At 30.2% G+C, this 27,856-nt stretch overlaps 1 protein-coding gene across 2 annotated transcripts in view; it reads left to right on the forward strand.

Moving 5' to 3' along the window:
- Pka-R1 (protein kinase, cAMP-dependent, regulatory subunit type 1) overlaps positions 1-27,856 on the forward strand; it is a 94,136-nt gene that overhangs the window by 21,866 nt on the left and 44,414 nt on the right. The window contains exon 1 of one of the 2 annotated variants that reach the window (XM_065502758.1): positions 104-251. The exons of the other annotated variant lie outside the window; for it this stretch is intronic. Coding sequence (XP_065358830.1) covers positions 237-251 — 15 coding nt within the window. The 5' untranslated portion in view covers positions 104-236. Of the gene's footprint in view, positions 1-103; positions 252-27,856 lie in introns of those variants that run through there. 2 annotated transcript variants of the gene reach the window in all.

Here is a 27,856-nt window from a genome sequence, read left to right on the forward strand (position 1 = left end):
GTGGTTGTGGCTATTCTTGTAAAAAGTATTTAATTGTTGGTTTGCATTTGCAAGTAGAAAGAGGAGAACAATAAAATAAAGGTGTTTTCCATAACCTGTAGTACTGTGTTGATTGTTGCTGACGGCTCTAACAACAACAACAAAAAACTTGACAACCAACACCCGCTATTTGTTTACATTTATTTTATTTTTGGCGCAAATCTACAACAACATCGTCATAATCATCATCATTGAAAATGACCACGGAAAAGGTGTGAACATATTGTGTATTTGTTTTTTTTTCTCTTTCTTGTAAATAATAATTATTTTTAATTTTTGTATTGTTTTAAAATAACATGTATTCAAAAATCCATAAACAATTGAAATACAATTGAGTATGATTACACTGAACATTGGTAATAGCGATAAATTTGTAAGGTGTTTTATAAAGAGTTCATACACAGATAAAGAATTTTGTCTATAAAAAAAAAAACAAAATGGACTTTAATGTAAATTATTTGTAGGAAAAACTTGAGGATTGAAAAAACTTGTTTGTGTTAATGTAAAACCCACATATTATGATCAAATATAGTTGTAATATCAGTCATTCTGAAGTAATCATATTATGATCCAAAGCAATCATAATATGACCCAAATATATCAAATTATGGCCCAAATGAAATCATATTATGATCCAACGTAATCAATGAAATCATATTATTATTAAAAGTTATTTTTGGGAATACAAAATTAAATTTTAATAGGTTTTAGTTTTAATTTACTAAATTCCCAATTAAAATATGTTCACTTTAGGAAAACTAAAGATATGAAGGAGTGACATCGAAAAAATCTTTACATACATAAATGTTAAAAAAAAGAAACCACTAAACCTACAGTTATGATTTTTTTTACTTGATTGAAATTATTATTACGACATACAAAAAATATTATTTTTATAGTTCTAATCACTATTGATGAATTTATAAACCTTTTCCGGAAACCTTTCCATTAAGGTTTTTATAGTATTTGTTCGAATCTCCATTTAAAATCTACCACACTTTTGGACACCTTTTTTGGTTATTCAATTCACTTTTAACCAATATTTCTCCACTGGCCCTCTAGCTCCAGGCAGTTTGGAGGATTTGCCTCTCTTAGTGCAAATACCACATTATTGTTATTGTACCACTCAAGACCTTGCGTGGTCTTGATGAAAATTTCGGTATTTATAGAGCCCTTTGTAACAAATGTTTGGCCATATCAAGAACTTTTTGGGAAAATTTTCTGCTTTAGGGTCCTAAACTTTTCTACAACGTTATCTCGAGCATCAGCAACATAAAAATATTGACCCGGAAGCTGCGTAAACATTCGTTCCGTCATCCATTATGCAGCAGCTATATTTATGTATATACCCTTCACCTTCGTGAGAAGGGTATATATACAGTGGTTGACAAAACAATGGAAACTTTTCCAAATATTTCATTAGTGGCCTAAAAACTGAAATAATTTTTTAAAAAATTTTAACATTTTTGTAGTATTTTATTTGTATACTTTTATTAACTTAATTTAACAAAAAACAAAGGACATAATTAATTAAATTCTAAAAATGAGAAAACAAAATTAAAAGATTTCTTTATTATGGCATTGACAAAACAATGGAAACTTAGGTATTATTTTAACAAATATGCAATAGATCAATATTTAGTTGGGTATCCCTTATTTTTTATAACTGCTACACATCGACGATGCATTGAAAATCTTCCTTCCTGGTGTAATTTTGGGTTCTTATTTTACGATCTACAATTTCCCATAGATTTTCTATGGGATTGAAATCTGGCGATTGGGCAGGCCACTTCAAAACACGTACTTCGTTGGATTGTAATCACTCGATTACAACCCTAAAGATGTGTTTCGTGTCGTTGTCGTGTTGGAATCTCCAAACTAGGGGCATATTTTCCTCAGCGTACGGATACATAACATCGTTTAATATGGTTCTGCATCCTATACCTGTCATGGTATCTTTTATAATATGAATTGGGCCCATATCTTGCCCTGAAAAACATTCCCATACCATAATATTGCCACCGCCATACTTTACAATCTTATTTGTGTACTTTGGATCTAATCTTTTTCCCTTTGGTCGTCTTACAAATGTTCTCCCATCACTGCCTCTTAAATTGTATTTGGATTCGTCGGATAAGAGGACAGTTTAAATGATTTCTGTATCGACCAGTTTAAATGATCCCTGGCAAATTGTAGACGAGCAGAACGGTTCTTTTTAGAAATGAGTGTTTTTTTTACAGGACGATAGCAACCAAGACCAGCCACATTTGCCCTGCGACTAACTATTCGGGTACTTATTTCTATTATTAGGCTATTAACAACCTCTCGAGGAGTTATTTTTGGGAATTTCTTGAACTCTCGCTATTAAATTATCTTGTCTAGGAGTAGTCTTACGAGGTCTTCCATCTAAATGTTGAGTTTTTACAGAACCGGTCTTTATAATTTTTGAAACAGCTGATTTATTTATTGAATATTTGTCACAGATACTTTTTTTTTTTTAACCAGCTTTAAAATTGTTAATTATTTTATTTTTTTAAGTCTTTACAAATCTTAACTTTAGCCATTTTCGTCAACTTTGAAAAAAGCAATTATGCGAAAAACTTAGAAAAAGAAATTGTGAAAAATTAGCAGAATTTAAAAATAAAATAACTATAAACAGGATGCTTTTTACATCGTACTTTTAAATATTATTTTCGTTTTACACTTCTTTCTTGCAGAAGTTTAAAAGTTTCTATTGTTTTGTCAGTAGCGAAATAGTGAATATTTTTAATTTTGTTCCATTTTTTCAGAATATAATTAATTATGTTGTTTGTTTTTCAGTTAATTTATAGAAATAAAACTATACAAGTAAAATACTAAAAAAACAATTTTTATTTTAAATTTTGGGCTATTTGGAAAAGTTTCCATTGTTTTGTCAGCCACTGTAAGTTTGTCATTCCGTTTGTAATTTCCACAATATAATTTTCCGACCCTATAAAGTATATATATTCTGGATCCTTATAGATAACGGAGTCGATTAAGCCATGTCCGTCTGTCTGTCTGTCCGTCTGTCTGTTGAAATCAACTTTCCAAAGTCCCCAAATAACCTACATACACGATTCACACATCAATATCTACGGAATTCTTCCGAAAGGTTGCTATTTAAAATCGACAAAATCGGTCCACAAATGGCTGAGATATAAGGAAAAACCAGGACAACCTCGATTTTTGACCTATTTTTGACCTATATCTGGATTACTAAGTCATTAATATAGACAATATGGATATCTAATGATAGATATTTGAAAGACCTTTGCAACGACGTATATTAGAGCATAGTAAGTTGGACATACAATGGGTCAAAATCGGAAAAAAATATTTTTAACCCCTTTTTTTACCAAAAGTTTTTTTTTCGCTAAATATTAAAAAAATAGAAAAATCAAAAAAAAAAATTTTACAAGACAATTTTTTTTTTAAATTTAAAAAAAAAAAATTAAATAAACAATTCGAAAAAAAAATTTTCCAAAAAATTAAAAAAAATTTTGTTTACCTAAAAATATTTAAAATTTTTATTTTGAAGTATAATTTGGTGAAGGGTATATAAGATTCGGCACAGCTGAATATAGCTCTCTTAATTGTTTTTATAAAATTTGATTTCAATTTCCCTTCTTTGCCTTTAGCCTCTAAATTTTTGTATGTTTTGTATGTTTTTAAAAATGCATTGGCTTTAACTTATCGTACCAAGTACTGAGCTAACCGGACTGCTTTCCTACCGGATGTGTTGAGAGCTCTTTTGAAAATGATTTCTATTTATTGGCTTTGGACACATCATGTGGACCATTCCTTCTACCTGAACCAGGTTTTTTATCAACGGAAATATATGAAATCCAACTTAGCCACAGACAGTACGGCTTTCTTAGGGAACGCTCCATGGGCTTGCTAGCCTTCTTATCGAAAAATTTGTGTTGATGCATTCACCGTTTTGACTTACGGAGTCGGTGATTGTCGATTTATATATTCCTCAGAAATCGCACTATTCGAGTTGTTATAGATGGGATATCATGAGACGAGTTCAAGCTTAAATCAGGGGTTCCGCAATGCACCGTACACTCTCCTTCCTTATTTCTTATTTTTCTAAATGACCTTCTACGTCAAACTTCCAAACATATATTTTTTTTTGGCAGATGATACAACATTTGCCTTCAATACGAATAGAGTACATTTTAATCCACGTAAGACTCAATGTTGTATGTGAGCATGGAAGATCATGTTTTTTTACCTGTTTTCATGGGTGGTGTAAATATTAAGCAATCAGTAGCTCTTGATGTTCTAGTCATGAGAATTTAGTGTGGTGTCCGTTGGACTAAACACTTTTTCCAAGTGTCGAAAGAAGCATTCAAGTGCCTGGATTTTCTGTGGTGTAGGCAATATTTCACTCCATCAGATCTCCTTACCATTTTCACCACCTATATAAGGCTGAAAATGAAACACAACACTCATGTATGGGCCGGTGTTACTCGACCGCGTACAGGAGAGAACGAAGATACCTATCGGTGACAGTAGCGTATCCAACTCTATTAATTCACTTTAGAATCATCCCAATGTGGGTTGTGTTGCACGGTTTTATCGATACTACAATGGAATGTGTTCAGCTGAAATTAGGGAACTCGTTCCCGATACGCGTAGTTTTTTACGCATAACACGTTCTTCAGCAAGGGCTCACCAATTCGTGGTCGATTGGATAGTGGATCGAACAACTTCCTGCAGAAGTCTTTCCTGTCACTTTCAATATAGGAATATTAACCCTCTAACCGGCCAATTTTATTTTGAGCTAAAAAAATATACCAGGTTATTGTTTGAAAAACAAAAAAATTCGTTGGTATAAAAATAAACAAAAGGCAAGAGCATGTTCTTGTTTATCACAATAAGTAAATTGTTAATCTCTTTACACATATTTACCGTTATAACGGGAAAAATAAGCAAATAATGCAGCATTACATAGATTTAACATACCCCGCCTAAAGGCAGTCTTGCCGGTTAGAGGGTTAAAATCGAATGTCCACAAACACTATTAGCTCTAACCTAACTCCCATAACCTATTTTGCTAGTTTCAACACAATTCAATGTATAAGTAGGGGTCATACCCTGATTGCTGATCCAAGCCTTACTGCATAATATAGCAACCGCCAAATTTGACTGTCCTATTGCTGGATATCTTTTCCTTCGGACGCCTTTACGTCCGAAAAGAAAATATTATTCCATTTCTGCCTCGACCAGTTTAAATGAAGCCATCAGCGCAAAAGTGGTGTAACCCACAATTTTTTTTGGTTGCTGTTCTGGTGTTACATACAGTCCTATCAATACAAAAGTGGGGTAAGCTACCTTTTGGTATTGAAAAGCAGATGAAGCTAAAAAAATCGTTTTTGCACAGTGCTAATATGACAAAGTAATGTAGCAAAAGTGGTGTATGTTGAATATACCACTAAGTAAATAGTTTGGGGTTACACCACTTTTGCGCTGATAGCCTCAAATGTTGTTTTGAAAGTTGAATAAAAGCAGTACGTTTTTGAGAAATAAGACCAGCCGTATTCACCTTGCGGCTAACAGTTCGAGAACTAATTTTAGATTATTAATAACTCCTCGGGGAGTAATTTTTGAGAATTTCTAAAACTTTTTTTTATTAAATTATGATGTCTTGGAATAGTTTTGCGAAATGATTCTTATGGGCATTATGTAGTTTTAAATCTTATCTGATTCCATATAAAAATCCTGAAGTAGTTCTTTATTTTCACAATTATAATGCCATAAAGCAATCGGATTTATTTTCAGATTTCATAAAAAAAAATTATGATATTTATTTTACTGAAACAATAGTTTGATGCAACCACTGTAAACTAATAAACAACAGTTGTTGAATATTATTTTTGTTGCAAAAACTTATTGTCCTAGATACGTTTAAAACTCCCACTTTCTTTTTTTGTTAATTTGCTTAACGACTTTCATATTTATCTCTAGAAATAACATTTGATATTTAACTTGTTGTTTGTTCATTTGTTGTGCCATTTAATTGCAAATTTATGCGAATAATTTAGCCATTCAACTAGGAGTATTCCTTAATGAAGGACAAAAAGGATTGGTAACATATGAGAGAGTTGGTTGGTTGTTAATTTGCTGGCCATTTAATAATAATCTTGGAATTGTCGAAATCTTAAAACCTAAACTGATTTAATTTTATTGAGGAATATTTTAATGAAATTACCATTAAAATAAGTATTTGTTTTATTTGATTTTGCGTTTAGGAAATTGTGGGTTTTTGTGCGGAGGCGCATTAAATATAAACTTATTATTTTTATGAATATGTTTTTATAAAATATTTTAAAAGCTTTTGAGGACTTTACTAACTATTCCTGAGAGAGATGTGGGACTATATACATAATTTTTACATTTTAGCATTTTACATTTTATGATTATTCTTTGACAAATGGCAATAGCATAGATGACAACTAAATAGGTAACGGAGATCCAAAAACCTAATGATAAGATCACACGTGGCAAATGTTTAAGTTTGAGGTTTTGATCTTGTTATGAACTACGTTTATGTTCTTTACAAATCTACAGTTTTTGTTAAATTATCTTGACATGTTATAACTACATGTTTAATTATAAATCATTTGTTTATGTGAGTGGCAAGGAATTCTTTATAATTTAAAAAACTTTCTTCATATAAGAAAATAAAATAACATGATATTAAATTGCTTTTCCATTTCTCTTCTTAATGACTATTGTCCATTAACTCCTCATAGTCGTACCATTATAATTCGAATAAGATCAAGGTCAAAGATAACTTGTATGTAAATAATTCCAGTAAAAACTAAATTCCTCAACACTCTCATCATCATCGCCCCCACAAACAAATTTTTCTTACCAACTAATGCTTAAACATCTTATAAGGAAGGATACAAGCCACCGTCATCATCATTATTATACACGGTTCGTTTAGAAACACCAAGAAAAACTAAAATCATTTTAAGGAATAAACTTGTTTAGAATATAAACAAAATATAACAGAGATAGACGTTGAAACGGTCAGAGGAATGGAGGAGTGATAGAAATAAGACACCATTTCCAATAAGTAACTTGTGATTATATTTCTGAATATTCCATTTGTAAAGGGTATATCATTAAATTCTTCCTATATTTTAATATTATCAACATTTTTATTCATTTGAAAGTCCTATCTATGCCGTTATGTATGGAATATAACATTGTGCAACTGTCCGCCGCGACTTCCCTGGGTGGCTTGCATCTGAAATGTCAAATTTTCCATAACTCTGACAATAACTCAGACTGAAGGCATGGGTTATGTTGGTTTTGAGGGCCTCTGTGGTTTATGGCTTATTCGCATACAGTGGTGGCCACCAATTTAAGACAAATACTTGAATTTGTTTCATCAACTGAATTTTAAGTGCGATTGAGCCAAAATAAAAGGACCTCTAAGGTATGAAATTTATTATTAATGTTTCTAGTTTCTGAAAAATGTTTGGAAAAGTCGGTAAAACATATATGGACAAAGATATGTGGAAATACGTTGACCCACCTCAGCGAACATCCGCTTTTAATAACATGATATGACCGAAACTAATGGAACTAGAAATACGAAATTTGGTCCGAATATTTTATAATAATAAAATTATAATGATATAAATGTGAGAAAATACGTTTATTTAAAAAAAAATTTTTTTGGTCAAGTTGTAGAAAAATTTTATATGTTCGTGCTGAATATTTGTGAATTGACACAGTCGATTAAAACACACTTGTGTGTTAAAACAGTCCTCATGCATATATATTTGTGGAAATATTTGAAAAAATAATTGATAATCACGTAGAATTTAGCAAACAATTTTTGTCTTAAATTCCTGGCCACCACTGTATACCGGACATAACGATCTCGGTGTCCAGTTCACATGAGATGACCATGCCCTCAAATCACTCGTCCCAAATTCGACAATTTTCTTTGTTGACGACTCATTCATCCAGAAATGGCCCTCACCGCATAAAATGAATGTTCCCGGTACCGTGAAATTAATCGGAAGGGAAATTAATTAATTTGCAGTTTTATAATAAAAACCGGCTTTGACCAGTAAAGATTTCTTTTATGAAATTACTCCCAACAAACGCATTTGGAGTTTTTTTTTCATAATGAAATAAGTCCTAATTTGTATGGAAAATGTGAGGGTTATTTAAATTTTTACTGGGGAGTTACTTCACGGCACCGAACAGAACATCCATTTTGATAAAACATTTTTATCATTTGCACGTTTTGATGAACGCTATATCCGTCCATGGTGATTTGGCAAAACAAACTGAATAAATGACAGCCACTTCAACAATATGGCCACAACTAACTGTCAAAATTCGCAAGTCCCTGTTGGAATTTTCTTTTTCAATTGTATTTCAGAATTCTGTATTTCAGTTACGCATACCGAGTTCGGATATATGTTCCTCTACTTGTATGTCTTTCCTCCGGGACATATTCGAAGAATTATTTTGCTGGATCATCGTCATCCGTTCACACAACATGCCCGAGCCATCGTAATCGTTGTAGTTTGATACATTCATAATGTTCATATCATTATTAGTTAATACAGTTCATGGTTCATACGGTACCGGTATTCTCCATGGTTCATATATATTTCGTAGTATATTTCTCTCAAAGATGCCAAGCACAGCTTCATCTGCCTGTGCAAGTACCAATACCATTCTGTAGAGCTTGAGTTTTATCTGTCGGGTTCTGTTTCTTTATCTCTAAGCAGGTATCATTAGTCATAGTTATGGCGGTACTGAGTTATACGAATTCTTCCACTATCTCGAATATATAGTCATCAACATTCACATATTGCTCCAGTCTCATGGATTCTCTGCTTGTCGAAATCATTAACTTTGTCTTATATTCATTCACTGCCAGACCCACTTTCGCCGATTGTACATGAGCTATTAATCGCAGCATCGCGTAATGCTTTTTCGGTAGTATGTTATAAAGGTGACATAATAGACTATCAACTTGTCTGAATCCTGGTTCTCAGAGATCTATTCCAATTTTAACTATTGATTTTGTTTCAGCTAAGGTCATTCTGCATAATCGTATCAACTCCGACATGGCTTCGAAGAGTTTTGCCCAAAAATGCGGTATATATCGATTTGCTTTTCATTGGTATTTTCCAGGATTTGACGTAGTGTGAAAGTTTGGTTGGTAGTCGTTTTTTCAGGCCTAAACCCACATCCGATTATTTCGTTGACTTTAGATTTCAATCTTTCACACAGAACGTTTGACAGAATCTTGTAGGCGGAGGGAAGGAGACTTATAACTCTGTAGTTGGAGCATACGGTCTTGGGGCATACTGTTACGTTTTTACCTTTTAAAAACGGGGGTTTATTTCCTTTTAATAAACCGGATACTTTTGATTGCAAATAAAAGCAGTTTAGTAGTTTAAAATTGTAACAACTCTTTATTTATTCAAATGTACAACGACAACATAAATAAATACATAGTCACTCAGTGCTTTTATATACGTTTATAAATTTGCAGAAATACAGAAACAGTTTATAATGGACAAGACAGTTGATGTTAACTCTAACAGCGCTTATAATAAACTCATTCACGACTGCAACCTCTGCCACTATTTATAGAGAGTGCCATCTGCATCTGAGTAGCCTAGATTGTTCTTAACGGTCAAAATTCGTATATTCGAATTCTAGAGCTTTCGATATTAATGTTAGCAGCTTTAGTGTTGCCATAGTTATAAACAATGTTAATCAATTGCATGCTTTCAACATAAGTATAACCTTCTACTGATGGAAATGTTTATAAACACGATGAATGTTGCTGGTAGTTGCTACAGACCGTTAAATTCTAATCGCTAGAACAATACGTTCTAAACTACAAATAGGAAATTCTAAAATACATTTGGAAAATTCTAAATACAATTAGAATCTTTAAAATATAATTAAAAATTTCTGAATTTCAATTGTAAACTTCTGAAATACAATGGGAAATGGTGTAGTAAAGCACAAAATAACGTCACGCATGGTTTTGTGTTACGTTTTGTTAATATAACAAGACGTAGGCTTACAATTTCAACTTGTAGAATAAGGAGTTACAGAACCACTACCCGTACATGGAATAATAATGAGTTTAAGTAAAAAAGAAACTTTAACCCATATGTAGATGTGTATTATATTTATAACTAAACTGTTTGTATGTATATAGTATTAATATTCTTATTTGTTTATGCCTCATATACATAATGATTTATGACTATTTATAAATCATATCCTGTTACTTTCTGCCAAAAAAAAATCCTTTATCAACAGTTTTCTTTGGTAGGAGATTCTGTATATTTTCATTGCTTAGTAAACACTGAAAAACAAAAACAAGCTGCAAAAATATTTATTAAACAACAATATCCGCCATATATTGTTTAAGATTTCATATTTAATGATTATTGAATTTCGTTTGGTAAATAATTTCCGCTAGTACGGATACACAAGTAGTGAGATGGAAAGAATTGATGAAACACCACCCATGAGGCAAATTTTGGGAATACGATATTTATAATATTTGCATGAAAAAGAGAAGAGTAGGCAGTTATACAACAACAACAACAAAAAAACAGATTCCAATAAATATGCATGTCACGTAATGTTTATGTCAAAACTGAAAGTTAATTGATTTGAAATATTGAAATTTAATAAAATGTTTGCAAATGCCTGATAACATTTGATTACCTCAGCTAAATTTTCAAATACAAAAATTTTAAATTGATGTTTATCTTAAGGCAACAAATGTTATGGCAAACATTTACAGATTTTGATTTAAATTTTGCACAATTGATTTAAACAATTTACAAATTCAGGAGATTGATTACCAATGTTGGGCGTTATAAACATCAGTAAATTACAGAAATCATTAAAATTCATTAAGAGCTCAAAAAAAAAAAGAAAACATACATTCTAAGAAAACCCTGTGATGCTTTCGATACTTTTCCGCATAACAATAGAAAAATCTGGTACTTTTTCGCTTCTTTGGAAGTTTTTTTTTTTTTTGGCTAACAAATGGCTTCCACTAAACATTCGAGTTTGATATCAAATTAAGATTGATATGAAATCAAAACCCGTTTCAAATGTCAAGTATTTCAGAATGATTTAACCCTCTAATACTTAAGCATGCCTCAAGGCACTCATCGCAAAATGCCAATAAACTTTGAAAGCTTTTTTAAATTAATTTAAGTGCGTTTTTTAGCAACTCTTTTATGAGTTGCAAAATCAGTTATATTTACAATTATTGGCATTTTTGTGATGAGTGCCTTGGGTATGCTTGGGCATTAGAGGGTTAATAAACATTTGAGAATCTAAGTAACAGAAATGATAGTTTATTATCAATTTAAAATTGAAGTTTATCTTAGTGCAACAAACGTTATGGCAAACATTTACATATTTTGGTTTCAATTTTGAACAATTGATTTAAACAATTTACAACTTCAGCAGTTTATATTAAATCTAAACTTATGCAAATACTATTTATTTATATTTTATGTGTTGCTGCAGAATTGACAATAAAAAACTCAACTCAGCAGTTTTACTTGCAAACTGTAAGAGTAAATACATTTTAAGATTCTTATTTATATCCGCTTCAAAGTAAGAGTAACAAATGAAAAATAGCACTAAAAAATAAAAAAAAAAAGATTTTTCGATTTATACAACAATGTTGCATAAATAATACCAGCAGTAACCAGCAAACAACCGCCATCAACAACAATTTACCCAAAAATACATGCGAACAAATGTAAATTATTATAACTGTCAGATGTAAGTTTTTGGCTGTATAGTAAAATGTTGGTAAATACTCTTATACCGTTTTTTATACCCTTCGCTATGAGTGGTAATGGTATATAAAAGTTTATCATTCCGTTTGTGATTTCTACATTTTTCATTTATGTATATTCTGCATCGTTGTAAGTAGAGGAGTCGATATATCCATGTCCGTATGTATGTTGAAATCAACTTTGCGAGGCCTCCAAATAACTTACATACATGATTAATATACCAATATATCCGCTATATTCCCGGTTCCGTTGCTATTTAAATTCAGAAAAATCGGCTCACAAATGGCTGAGATAATAAAACACCACAACAACTTAGATTTTTGATGTATATATGGATTAGTACACCATTTTTCATTGAAATTGAGAAAATTCCGAATGAAATTGAGTATTTCCATTTTAAATTGAGAAAATTCCAATTCCAATTGAAATTGAGAATTTCCATTTTAAATTGAGAAAATTCCAAATGAAATTGAGAATTTCAATATAAGATTGAGAAAATTCCAATTGAAATTGAGAATTTTCATTTTAAATTGAGAAAATTCCAAATGAAATTGAGAAATTCAATTTTAAATTGAGAAAATTCGAAATCAAATTGAGAATTTCAATATAAAATTGAGAAAATTCCAATTGAAATTGAGAATTTTCATTTTAAATTGAGAAAATTCCAAATGAAATTGAGAAATTCAATTTTAAATTGAGAAAATTCGAAATGAAATTGAGAAATTCTAATTGAAATTTAGAAAATTGCAAATGAAATTGGGAAAATTACAATTGAAATTGAGAAAATTCCAAATGAAATTGGGAAAATTCGAAATAAAATTGAGAAACATATAAATTATTTTAAACTAAAAAAAACAAAATTAACGATTATATCAGATGTGGAAAGATGTGGTGGTCTGGATAGAGAGACCAATTTGTCGTAGACAAAAATAAATTATTCAAATGGATAGTAGCAGAGGTTCGTTCACTGCCGAAAGCGCAAACGAATGGGTCAAAAGTGTTGATAGCAAGAGTTGGGTAATCAGTTATCTGAACTCGTTCATTGAGTACCTATTCACCAATGCTTAACCCTATTGAAATAATTTGGTCCAAAATCTAAAGTATTGTGAAGTCAAATATGAATATACCAACCGTAAATCCTCCTAATGTAGGAGAGCTGAGGATTTTATATCTTCAAGAATTAATTATCGATTCCAAGTCCTGCAGGCAGAGAAAAAATATAATTGGGCATGGTAACTGTAACCATTTAAATAGTGTTACAAGATTTTTAACAATATTATAGTCACAGTAACCATTTATATGATTGTGGTAACCATAAAATGCTTAATTTACGATTCACATGGTTGTATCAGCCATATATATGTTTGTGGCAACCATATTTATGATGAATGATTTTATCATAATATGTTGTTCTCAGATTATGATAAGCCTTAAGCCGAGAGCACCATAATATGATAAGTCCTTCATCATATGAATGGTTGTCACAAACATATATAAAGTAAGTAAGAGAGCTACAATCGGTATAAAGTATATTTTAATTTAAAAATTTAAAATATTTGTTGGTGAAAAAATGTAGGTGAAAAAAAAAATCGGGTTATAAAATAAATTGTTTACTGTAACCATATATATGGTTGATACAATCATGTGAATCGGAAATTAACCATATTATGGTTACCACAATCATGTAAATGGTTACTGTGACTATAATATAGTAAAAAAACTTGTAACAATATTGAAATGGTTACAGTAACCATGCCCAACTATATTTTTTCTCTGCGTGTGTATAACTACTGAAAGCGCTTTGGAATTCCAAGATATGCCTGTTGGTCATATGTTTTTTGTTAATGTATAGAGTAAAATAAAATTTTCTGAATTTTATTTGGAATTTTCTTAATTTCAATTAGAATTTTCCCAATTTCATTTGGAATTTTCTCAATTTCAAATGGAAATTCTCAATTTCAATTGGAATTTTCTCAATTTGAAATGGAATTACTCAATTTCATTTGGAATTTTCTCAATTTGAAATGGAATTACTCAATTTCATTTGGAATTTTCTCAATTTAAAATGGAAATTCTCAATTTCATTTGGAATTTTCGTAATTTAAAATGGAATTTCTCAATTTCAATTGGAATTTTCTCAATTTAAAATGGGTCAAAATCTGGAAAATTATTTTATAACCCGATTTTTTTTTCACCTAAATTTTTTTCACCAACAAATATTTTAAAATTTTAAATTAAAATATACTTTATACCGACTGTAGCTCTCTTACCTACTTTATAAACACTTGTGAAAGATTCTTCTAAAAAAGGAAAATGAGCAAATCATTTACACAATGGTTTTTTTCCTTTATATTTTTCCATTTTTTATTCCAAAAATAATAATGGAACCACATTTTACCTGGCCGCAAGAATGATTTATGTAAAAAAAGGAATAAATTTGCTAAAAAGGCAACAAATGTTTTGGTAACTTAATGTATTTATGTACAAGTGTTAAGCAAATGCTCATCAAACCGCTAAATGGTTTTGTATTTAATTCAAAAAGTGAAAGAGAAATAAAAAATGATAACAAATTTACACAATTTTATGATTTAAAAATGGAAAGTGTGATTTTTCAAGAACTGACTGAATTCAGTAACGTTAAGTTTTAGAAAATTTAAGTACATTTTGCTCAGTTTTTTGGAAGTTGTTTTTAATAATGTTCTGGCAAAATGTTGTGATGACTAACATCTTCACTTTAGGGACTTTATGTTGCTGATATCTTAATATAATCCTCGTATAACAATTGTTTGCAAACTTAAATATTGCGAAATTAATACAATTTATAAAGCCATGTACTCAGAGAAAAATATTTCTATGTTGTATTAATGAAAATTTTCATTAAAAGTAAGCTAATGTAAGTTATTCATTAATCCAATAAAGAATGTTTCATTAAGTTTCACCAATATAACGAAATTACTTTCTTTTTACAAGCTTTTAATTGAACTTGCAATTATCTTGTATGTTTATTTGTTTGTATATTTTTATGGGTTAAAATTTGTAACTTAATTCTGAAAAGTTAAAATATATCATGCATGAACTTTATGTCAATGTAATATTATGTTCGAAAATTTGAAATTGAATTCGAAAATTCGAACTTATGTTCGAAAATTCTTGAAAACTGTTAAAATAATCTCGAAATCATGTGGATTCTTAAATAAACAATTTTTGTTTTATTTGTGGGCAATTTCTTACATTTTCCAATTTCAAACTTTTCAATGTATTTCAGAATATAAGCTTTTTAAGATATTTTCGAAAATTCGAAATATAAAAATTGTTCCAAAAAGAAAAAAAAAATAGTTTATTTTCTGCTTTTTAGAGCAAGCTTTAAATAAAAGCTTGTCATAAAAATGTTCTTTTGAGGCAAAACTTTCCAACCAATTCTTTCTAAATTGTTTTTAACATGTGGCCGAGCGTTGTCATGATGGAATATTACGGTTTCATGTCTGGCCGCATATTCTGGGATTTTTTCGGCCAATGTGATGGTCTGTCCAGATTTCAGCAGCTCATAATAGATAGGACGACTTTGCTCCCACCAAATACTCTCACCAATACCTTAGCGCCATGGATATTTGGCTTTTGTGTCGATTCGGTTGGTTGGCCTTGCTTCACGTACGATATGGTAATGGATCCATTTAGTGCAAAAATTATATTCTTTTAAAGCGTTCACACATCATTTCGGACATGCAAAATCGTCGTTCAAGGTCTGACGTCTTCAATTCATATGGTACCCAATTTCCCTGCTTTTGAATGAATCCTGGTGCTCGCAAACGTTTTAAAATTGTTGCTTGAGTAGCTTCCTATTGCAAGCTCTTGTTGAGTTTTACAACAATCTTCATGGAGTATTGACTCTTTTGCTCCCACCAAATACATAGCATTACCTTAGCGCTATGGATATTTGGCTTTTGAATCGATTCGGCTGGATCCATTTTTCATAGCAAGTAATGATTCGGTGAAAAAATTATTTTCTTTTATAGCGTTCAAGCAACATTTCGGACATGCAAAATCGTCTTTCAAGGTCTCTTGGCTTCAATTCGTATGTTAGCCAATTTCCCTGATTTTGGATGAATCTTGCTGCTCGCAAACGTTTTGAAATTGCTGCTTGAGTAGCTTTCAATGATTTTGCAAGCTCTTGTTGAGTTTGACAACATTCTTCATGAAGTAATGCCTCCAATTCTTGGTCTTCGTCTAGGCTGACCTAGAAGATCTTTGTATTCCGTGTTAAAATCATCACTTCTGAACCAAACAACCCATCTCTCGCACGTTGAAACCGATGCAATATTGCAGAATTTCCAAATTTTGCGGCAAAAAGTCGATTTTCCATCATCATATTTTTTAAATTTTTTTTATCACGTTCTATTGCCAACATATTGGAAAGACAAAATAGATACAAATAATGACAGTTGACAACCCATAATTAGGCATAAAATGCTGATAATATATAAATTTATTCTAATTCATTTAATTAATTGTGAAGCAGTATAATTTTTTGTTAAATAAATCGTCGTTTTCCAAAATATACTTTCAATAAAATAAAACTTTGAATATGGATTATATTACTCGAGGTGTGTATTTTTAACTGTTGTAAAGATATTTCGTAAATGTTTGTATTTAGAACTTATTTTGATGTTTTTACTGGGTCATCTTTTTTGTGAAATTGTGAATAGTGTTATTGTCTTTTGTGGAGTAGAACTGCCGTGGATAACAACCTTTAATGGAGTTTCTTACATGTAGTTGTAAGTGGGAAACTAGGGTTTAATTCTATGTAAATTTGTTTTGCAAATAGTTGCAAACTCACGACTTAATGATGCTTTGATGCAAATTATAAAGGATGAGTTTTAGAGAGTAAGCATTAATTTTTTTCGGAAATCTCCCTTATGGGCGGCCCACTACAAAAAAGGGGGCATGGATCGCCCATTTTTACACAAATCGAATAGTTTGAGAGTAGAAGACTGCATACCAAATTTGGAGTGTCCTGCTTGTCGGGAAATAGTTTTTGCCGCTACTTTGGGGTTTTCGGCCATAGTGCGATGGAGCACATACATCATAAGCTTTGGTGAGCAATTGGTGTGCTTCAGCGGCACTTTTTTTTCATTTAAAGAAGTAAAGAAAAACTTCCCGCATATGGTACAAAATTCAAAGTTTTTTAAGCAAAAAAAACTAGATTATTTTTAACTATAATGTTCAATAACTAAGTGAGAATAATTGACAGATATGTACCCTTCAAAATTACATATAAGTTATTAAAAACAAAAACCAGGTTCAAAAGATACGCCATTTTTTGTAAATCCCGCATTTTTAAATCATTCACCCAAAATTTCTGAAATATTTTGTTAATTTAATGGTAATTTTTCATTGAAATCTTTGCCTTGATAGAAATAAATATTAAATCAACTAAATTACTATGTAGTATTAACTATAATAAGAAATTGATCGTAAGAACTTAGATAAATCATTATCGGAAAGTCAATATAGATTCTATGAAACGATATGGAAAAGGGACTGGTTTCGTACTTCGAAAAAGCTAAAGCGATCCTTTCAAAGTATTTTAATCAGTAATGTTATGCCATTTTTGCTTGGATAATTTTAAATTTCAAATAATCCAACAACTTTATAACAATATTAGTAAACCTTAAAAATTTTTTTTAAACAAGATTTATTGTAGTCTACTCGTATCGTTAATTTGAATCAGGTGGGCATAAATTTTTCATTTTTAATTGCCAAATTATTTACCACAAAAGAAATAATTATAGTTCATTATACACTTTAAATCTTCCTTACCAATGTTGTCTAGAAACAGACGCACAGATTTCAATTCAAATTCATTTCTAATTTCTTTTCGTTTTCTATTTAAGCATATTATTAATTATACGAAAAGTAATTGGAATTTAGCAATTTAAATAATCATGGCTTTTAATTATTACTTGAGCGTTAACAAAAGCAAAACAATTAATTTCAACATCGTTTAAATATTCAAAACTAAACATTGTCATTTTAATTAATGCTAAATTATCAAGTCAGCAGAATTCCAATGACGTCATTCATTGTCAAAATGTCCTTTTCAGATCCTCCTATACACAAAAACACACGCACATTATCGCTCACAGATTTAAACACACATAAATAAATCATATTCAAACAAAAGTTTGATAACGAAAAAAAAAAAAACTCACAAAGGAGCTTTTCTAACAATTGGGCTCCTTTTGCTCTAATACCTCACATTTCTATAGATGTTAAATTGTTGGTGGACTTTACAAAGAACAAGGTTTTTATATTTATGGGGATACTATGGATATATTGTATATTATTAGCAATATAAAGCCAGTCAGCCAGCTCCTTTTTTATGTATTGTATTGTTGTATTTGATGTTGGATATTTTTATTGGCATATTTTGTTGCAAACTTTTTTTGTTTGTTTACAATCTGTGGCCTTTAAAAAGGTTTTTATTGCCGCTCTTAAATTTTTCATAAAGACCCACTCAACTGTATCAAACGAATGGCCAAAAATACCAAAGAATAACAAGACCTGCTGTTGTATCCTGTATTATTAAGGTATTATTGAGAAGTTTACATACTCGTGTATTGGGTATAGGGGACAAAGTAATTCATTTGTAACCTATTTGCCAATATTATTTTATGAAAAGAAAGAAAAAATCATCATTATTGCTCGGAAGTTTTAAATTTTTGGTATTTATAATGCAGAGATAAAAGTTTACAAAACCATTCCATATTTGCAATCAACAAATATGTTGTCTGTTCAAAAGGTTAACAAGAAATTTGAAATTACAAACTTCCGTTAAAATTGTAATGAAAAATTACAACTAAAATTAATTACACAGAAAAAACAGATTCGTAGTAGCAATCGAATTTGTTGCAATGATTCGGTTGCACACATTATGAGAAAAATTGCAATTCCACCACCAATTCCGAGTGACCATTTGTAAAGAATTATACTCAGCAACAGTTTCGGTACTTATACATCGCAATTAACTTATTATTTTAACTCGGTCATGTCATTGGAGACTGAAATACAAGGCATCTGTCAGTTGACTTCTGTCCAAATTAGCTGCGTAATTTCGTATCTGTTTGACAGCCATTGGTAGAAGACTACCACGTGACTTGAGGAGTAAATGAAAAAAATGGAATTTCGTCTGCTCATTAAGCATTATTTTTTCCAGAAAAACCATCACTCAAACCCAGGCTATGCTTAATAAATACTATGAGAACTTTGTACCATCATTTTCAATGGTAAAAAAGTAATTTACTGAATTTCGTTGTGGCCGTACAAGCACCGAAGATGCCGAACGTTCTGGACGACCAGTTGATCAGACGAACAGTTGAAAAAAAATCATGATATGGTGTTGGCCGATTGGAGATTGATAGTGCGAGATATTGTAGAAGCCATAGGCATCTCAATTGGTTCATTGATTTCAATTTTGAATGATCACTTGGGTATGAGAAACCTTTCCTCAAGTTGGTTGCCGCGTTTGCTTACAATCGACCACAAACGCTAAAATCCACGAATTAGGCTACGGCTTGCTCCCTCATACGCCCTATTCTCCGGATTTAGCACCGAGTGTCAAGGTGTATAGAGCTAAAATGAGACTATGCTAAAAATTAAAAAAAAAATTATCAAGCCAATTTTGGTACTCTCTTCCAAAGTGAGGCGTATCCCAGAGAGAGCGTACTGGATCGAGCGAAACTTATAGTAGTCGGACAGGGCATGGTCTGGACTATAAGGCGGGTGAGGGGAAACTTCCTAACCACTTCATTATAAATAGTTCTTAACAGGTATTGGAACATTTGGCCGAGTGTTGTCATGATGGAGTATTACGGTCCATTTCTGAAATTGATGGAACACATTCACCATAAGCTTTGGCGAGTAATCGGTGTGATTCATCAGATGTAAAGCAAAACTTCCTGCATATGACGCTTTGTTGTCACGAAATTCGACATTTTAGAAGCAACTTTGTTGTTTACACTATAATGTCCAATAACACGGTGCTACGATGAAAAAAAACTTGGAAAACGGCCTAGCGTGGGTTATAGGTCTTGCTTCGACATTTTAGAAGCAACTTTGTTGTTTACACTATAATGTTCAATAACACGGTGCTACGATTGAAAAAAACTTGGAAAACGGCCTAGCGTGGGTTATAGGTCTTGCTGAGTACACTACAAATTGTCTCTAAAAATTTCAGAAACACCCTCAAATTCAGAAGTTATTCTGAAAAAACCGTTTTCAGTGATGTTCGTCGACTTATCGACCTGTAGCTTAGTCAGTTTTTGTCCGACTTTAAATTTTTTAACGGGTTTGGAAAGAAAACTGATTACGCTTTAAAATGACGTGCATTTTTTGATACATTTTTAAATTATAAGTATTGCTTTTGTTAAGAATATCTAAAAGAAAAACAAAATTTATCAACTTTTTTGATTTTAGTCGCTTTTCATTGCCTATTTTGATATGAAAGTTTATAAAAATTTATGCCCACATATATAGAAAATTTAGTTCTTAACAAAACATGGTTTTAATTATTCAAATCGGGTGAAAATTCTAAAACTTATTCAACTTTTAATTAACACCATTTTTAGTATTTTCTCCCCCAGCGCATATAAATAAAAATAAACAAAAAACTGTAGAAAAAAAAAATATTTGTAAAATTTTGAATTAACTTTTGCAAATATAAAACGATTTTAACAAGTAATATCTCATTTTTTCCCATATAAAGTTGTCTTTAAAACACTGCAAAAAAGAATAGGTTTTCATAGAAAAAAATTAAATTAACTATTGTTGAATATGAAAAATTACGAAAAAAAATAAAATATAAAGCGAAACTTTTTATAAAAACTTACGCAATTTTTTTTTGATATTTTGTACATACATTTTATGAAAGCTTAATTCTTTGTCTATCCATAATTGTTTATAATTTTGAAATCGGTCTAAAAATGTGTGAGTTAGAGGTACTAAAGTACTACGACCTACCCTAAACCAGTTTTTTCAAAATATTGAGGGTGTTTCAAAACCTTTGAAAACGGTTTTAGTACGTCCTCCATAACCTCCATTAGGTCGCTTTTCAAGTTCTTACAAAAAGTGTCATTTTGTAGCTAACTAAATAAAACAATTTATTGAAAATCCCACATTAAAAATTTAAAAATATCTGAAGCCTATTTTCGATGAATATTATAAGTCTTCCAAGGCTAAATGTATAATTAATCCATTGAAATAAAAAATCTCATTTGCTTCTTGAAACTAATACCGAGAGTGATAATTTAAATCAAAATTCACTGATGAAAGAACTAGTTCCAGAACTGTCCCTAAGAATTAGTGTTTAAAGCATTCCAAACAAAAATCATTTCAAACAAAAATCATTGATTAAAGAACTGGTTCCATAACCGTTCTAAATAAGGAGTGTTGGCTCCGCAACGCTTCTTTAGAACTAGTTGTGGAGATTGATACCAACGCCAAATTAGAACTAGGAACTAATAAATTTTTTCCTTCGGATCATTTTTTTAGGAATATTTATTCAGTATTTTTTCGCTAAATATTAAAAAAAAAGTTAAGAAACAAAAAAAAAATTAAATTAAAAAAAAAATTTAAAATGTTAAAAAAAAATCAATTCGAAAAAAAATTTTCCAATAAATGAAAAAACAACTTTGGAAAAAAAATAAATTTTGTTTACCTAAAAATATTTAAAATTTTAATTTTGATGTATAATTTGGTGAAGGGTATATAAGATTCGGCACAGCCGAATATAGCTCTCTTACTTGTATTATAGTATTTTTTAAAAAAGACTCAATTTTAACAATAATGTAAAAGCTTTTCATTATTTTTCCCCACACGAATGAACAGTATTTTCAATTCGTCTACACTTACTGTAAAATTTTATAATACTTTTGCAAAATTTTTCTTTATTTAGAAAATATTCTGCCAAAAATAACACCCACTTACCTACTTACAAATACGAAAAGAATACACACAAACAATATTTGAGGGCAATACGAAAGACAAATATTAAACAAGAACATAAATAAAACAACAACAACAACAAAACATGCAAATACAATTTTCCTACAACAAACAAGAGTAAAATAAATCCATTAGATACTTATTTTTTTCTGGTTTTACCTTCTAACAGTCATGTCAGCCAGCCAGCCTGCCAACACTTTGCCAATAACGTGGAGACGACTGTATTAAATTTGTTTTTTTTTTGTTTCAGCTTTATTTTTATTATTTTTTTGTGTTGTTTTTAACCTGGTAACATCTTGAATTATTTGTTAATATTTATTTGGCATTTACAAGATTTTGTTGTTTTTTTCAGACAAATGCTTTAAATTGCCCAAAAAAAAAAAAATAATATAATTAAAGTTAAATATTTGTTTTTCGGCAGCTTTGTATTAATGATTAAAATTTTTATGGCAAACAATTTTTGTTTTTAGGTTTGATAAGACAAAACTCGTAAATGTTTAATTTAACGATAATAGAGATTTAAAAGCCATAAAAAAGAAATTATAATATTGTCTTTGGGTAGAATTTTATAAAAAATTTGCTTTAGGGGCAAAAGGTTACATTTTGAATGGATTTGTAGCTATACAAACTTATTATTATTCCCAAATCAATTATACATGTCAACATATAAAGAAAACATTGTGGTATAAAGTGACTACACTCTAGATTACTTAGAGACACTTAAGTGACAATTGTCTTCACATTAGATTCCCTGGGATGTGTAAAGTAACCAATTGATTTCTCTCTGCACTATAAAGACCACAGACATGTCAAATGGCTCAAAATATTCAATTGAGAATGGTGTAAATAAGAGTAGACTTTAAAATTTATTTGTAATCATTCATGTCTTATGTCTTATATATACAAATTAAATGGTCCATGTATGTAATGGCATCACGTGAGAACGGCTGGAGCGATTTGGGAAAAACTCGGAATTTTTTTTTTTTTGAGTCAAGTCATCTGTAATAAAAAAGCTCCTTAAAGTATGCAGTACAAATTTAGATATTTTATTTGCAAATAAATAAGAACAGGCAGGTGTATGTGGGTTGTTGAAACTTGAAAAACTAACATTAGTAAATGCTACCGGGCGAAGCCGGGGGCGGTCAACTAGTATACAATACAATCAATGCTTTCTCTTCTCTATTGGTATGTGTTTGGAATTTCTCAAATCTGTTGCTGTTGCTGTTGCTGCTTATTGTTGCCTTTGACCTTAATCAATAATTGAATTTTATTTCCAATTTCAACCTTATTTATATTGAAGGACATTTGTTTTTTTTTTTACAAAATTTTTAAATCAGTTGTGGTTTCTCTACAACTTTGCACCCACAATATAAAGTTTGACAAACATTTTTCCGGCACATTTGTCAAAACTCAAATGAAAATTGTTTGCAGCTATAAAGTGCTTTTGCACCAGTATGTTTCTAACAATTGTCACTTAAATTGAAGTTAAAATCCTATTATCCATACACACTTTCAACAGAAAAAATATAAAATAAATTATTTACGTCCAAACACCCACTTTAACACTCACATACTGCCAGAGTGACACAAATTACATAGATATTTACAATGATAAAATAGCCAACCAGACCCTTTTTGAGTTAATTAAATAAATTTAAATCACATGGCCATTGAGCTAGAATAACTGAGTTTGTCGCAAGATAATGAAAAATAACACAGCAACAACATCAAACACAAAAAAATATGAAAAAAAAACAACAACAACGAATCTGACATTTTGTATCCTTAAGCTGTAAGGATAATAATGAAATTAAGCCTTAACTTTTATTTCAGTTTTATTTTTAGTCAATCTATTTTTTTTTTAATTATAAAAAATGAAAAAAATGGCCTTACGTGTGATTTTTTTTGGATGATATTTATTATTTTTTTGAACCTTTGGCAAAAAGTTAAATACGCACTTTGCCAAGCTTAATAAACTCTTAGGAATTTCTAAATTGTGTTTGGTATTTTTAGAATTCATTATATTAACAAAATGGCAAATATGTATTTCAGATAAGAGCTGAATTACTTAGTTGTTTATCGTATAATTTATAAGTTTTCAATTGCTTTTACTAAATTGTATATTTGAGTTTCAATAACTGTATTTTAATACACTTTACCATGAGTGGTTTATCCGTTTATAGTTCCAAGTTTTTAATTAGCGACCCCATAAAGTATATCTATATATATTCTGGATCATTATAGACAGCCATGTCCATCTGTATGTTGAAATTAACTTATATACACGATTGATATATCAATATATCCGCATAGTCCCACTTATATTGCTATTTAAATTCGGGAAAATCGGCCCACAAATGGCTGAGATAAAGTGAAAAGAAAAGGGTTATGTATAAAATAAGACAAAATAACTTACAAACATGATTGATACATCAATATTCTCCCGTCTCGGTTTCTATTTAAAATCGAGAAAATCGGCCAACAAATTCCTGAGATATAAGGAAAAAACAGGGACAACATCGATTTTTGGTCTATTTATATATACTAGCATAACCCTGTGCACTTCGCTACCCCTACCCTAGTAAAATTAAAAAAATATGAATGGAAATACGAAAATAACACATACAAAATTGGAAAATCTCTCAATTACAGTTCACTTGATATTCGAAAATAACTAACTAATTTTGTATGGGAGATACCACTCCACTGCTCTGATCCCACCCATTTTTAAACCTTTTATGTAAATATCAAGCTTTACTTTAACTTTCCATTATAAGGGAGGTATCATTCCTACTAAGCCTACAGGAATAAATTCGTTTTTAGCTAACCTGCGTAGAATGGTAATAAATTGCTTGATACAGAGTTTAAATTCTTTTACAACTTGCCTTTAAGTTCGTAATAGTAAAAGCTAACTTTAACTAATAGAAAAAGGTACCCTTAAAGTTAACTTTTACTATTACGAACTTAAAGGCAGGTTGTAATAATGGCCCTTAGAATTATAGTTCTACAGATATTCAAAATTAATTATTTAGTTTGTCTCACAACCACTAATGCAATCCCGACCATTTTCAGCCAATCTGTGTAAAATGGTAAGAGAGCTATGCGGACAAAGTTTGAAGAACCTTGCAATTATTACTTTGTATGGGAGGTGACTCACCTCCTTATCCGACCCCTCCCATTTTGGGTGCTATGCCCTCTAATCTAATTCCGTCTATATTCAGCTAAACTCCTCACAGTAATACGAAATTAATTTGCTAAAAGTTTAAACACTTTTACAATTATAGTTCTGCAGAACTACAGAACTGCCACGCCCACTATATCAATCCCGAACAATTTCAGTGAAACTATGCAAATTTAAAAATTGTTTATGCATATGGGAGTTAGAAAATAAAAAAACACCTTCAAAATATAATTTTGTGACTTTAAATTACTAAAGTCTTCTTCTTTGTTTTCTATAACAACTCTCACTTAAAACAGAGCGAAATCAATACTGTTTAATTGTTTCTCTTATTTATTTACAACAACAAATTGGGCAAACATGCATTGCTTTGTTTACTTTTTAGCTTCATGTACACGTTTTTGCATGTGTGTTAGTAACATATTTAAATGCTTTTAACTCCTAAAAAACTGAACCGATTTCAATAAAATATATATTCTGCACTTCTGTGAATAAATCCCTTTAAAATGGTATATTTCTTTCCCAAATTTAATGTATAATGTGAGAAAGGGGTCTAAAGAAATCTACTTGCTTATTAATATGATGATGATTGGTTTAGTCCTAATGTTTGTAACGTCCAAAAATATTGTCCCAATACCCACCTTAAAGTATACCAATGTGCTCAGGATTTTTCTGAGTCGATTAAGCGATGTCCGTCCGTCCGACCATATAAACCTTGTAACCAAACTACAGGTCGCAATTTCAAAGATAATTGAACAAAATTCGGTACAAGCTCTTCTATTGCCCCAAGGAAGCCTATTAAATTTGGTTAGAATCGTTCCATTATTTCTCCTAGCCCCCATACGGTTGCCCTATCTGAAAATAGTTAAGCTCTCATAAATCTTCAAGTTATATAGATATCCAAACCATATACAGCAGAAATAAGTTTAATTTGAACTCGCCTCACCAAATTTTGTGATGATCGGTCCACAATTAGTCATAGCTGCCATAGAGGCCCACTTCCGAAAATCACTTAAACCAGCATAAATCTCTTAAAAATGTTGGTATTAAAATAAAATTTAATACAAATAATGTATTTATATACAAAAGTCATGTCACTACATTTTATAACGATCGGTCCATTATTAGTCATTTCCCATGTAAAGCCCACTTCCGAAAATCATTTTAATGAGTATAGATTTCTTAAAAATGTTGGTATTCAAATAAAATTCAAGTTTTAGTTTTATATATACTGAAGTCATGTCACCTAATTATATAGCGATTGGTCCATAATTAGATTGGTGTAGGGTATCATATGGTCGATCTTGACAGACTATACTTTCTTACTTGTTTTGATATCTGGATTAATATAGACAACTAATGATAGATATTTCAAAGTCCATTGCAACGATTATATAAGGCTATAGTAATTTGGACCTACAATGGGTCAAAATCGGGAAAACAATTTTAACCCGATTTTTTTTCCAAAACATTTTTTTTGTAATTAATTTGTTTTTACAAATAAATTTTAAAAATTAAAAAAAAAATTGAATAAAATGTAAAAAATCTACATATGTATTTGGAAAAAAAAAAAATGGAATTTTATACTTAAAATTTCTCTTTTAAAGTAAATTTGGTGAAGGATATATAAGATTCGGCACAACCTAATATAGCTCTCTTACTTGTTCATTATAAATTAACCTTAATTAAAGTAAAAATGCAATTGTTTGGATTATAAACTTATACCCTGTTGAGATGCATCTCAAAAAAAAAATCATTATAAGTTCCTGAAGAAACTATTCTTTCCAGGAAGAAAAGAGTAATAGCAGATTTTCGACCAAAAAAAATTTATAATACAAAATTTAAAATCGATTATTTTTGGACTCGAAAAATATATGGCCTTGAAACTGTTTTCATGTGATATTCTTATTCATTTATATTCGACTGTGCTGAATCTTGTCAATATGTGACAATATATGGGTTATTTAGGCGGTAAACTCACAAAAGTTGGTAGAAAGATTTAGATTCTATAAAACTTTTCCATAGGCCTAATTGATGCTATTAAAAATATGTAATTATATTATTTTGCATGTCTGAAATATGAAATATTTAATTCTCGACTTTTAATACTTTTTTTTATATATTTTTTTAATTTCTTTACTAACTTATGGCACTTTCTGTATTATAATGTAGTAAAATCATATATTTTGTGATTCCTACTATGAAAATAGTTTTTTTCTTTTAAAATGTATATAATGAAATTTTCTTTTATGAAGAAGAAAAAAAAAAATAAAAAATTAAAAGAAATTTTAACAAACTAATTAAAAGAAAATACTAGTATATGCTACAATTTAAATAAATTGAACAAGTTCTTGGACAAATAAACAATATATGTTTGTATCTATGAGAATATTTACATATACATACATTGAAACACAAAAATAAATATTGAAATATTTTCAACAATAGTATCTACAATAAAAAAATCTGTTGTTTTGTATAACTACGAGTAGATATAAGTATTTATTTATTTTTTACTTGTATAAATAAATATATTTTATTTATTTATTGCTATCTTTGTATTGTATATTGTATAGGTTTGTTTGAATGTTTTGTGTGCAAATTCATTGGTTGGATAAATTAATGGATAGACCCGGCGACCGGACAGACATTCACAATACGAATGGATGTAGTAGCTACTACATACGCTCTTAAGTATTTATTAAGATGAATAAAAATGATGTGTTTGATAAAATTTATTTACTGTTTGTGTTCTTTTTTTTATTTTATTATTATTATT

Source organism: Calliphora vicina, chromosome 3 (assembly GCF_958450345.1).
Source record: "Calliphora vicina chromosome 3, idCalVici1.1, whole genome shotgun sequence".
Taxonomy (NCBI): domain Eukaryota; kingdom Metazoa; phylum Arthropoda; class Insecta; order Diptera; family Calliphoridae; genus Calliphora; species Calliphora vicina.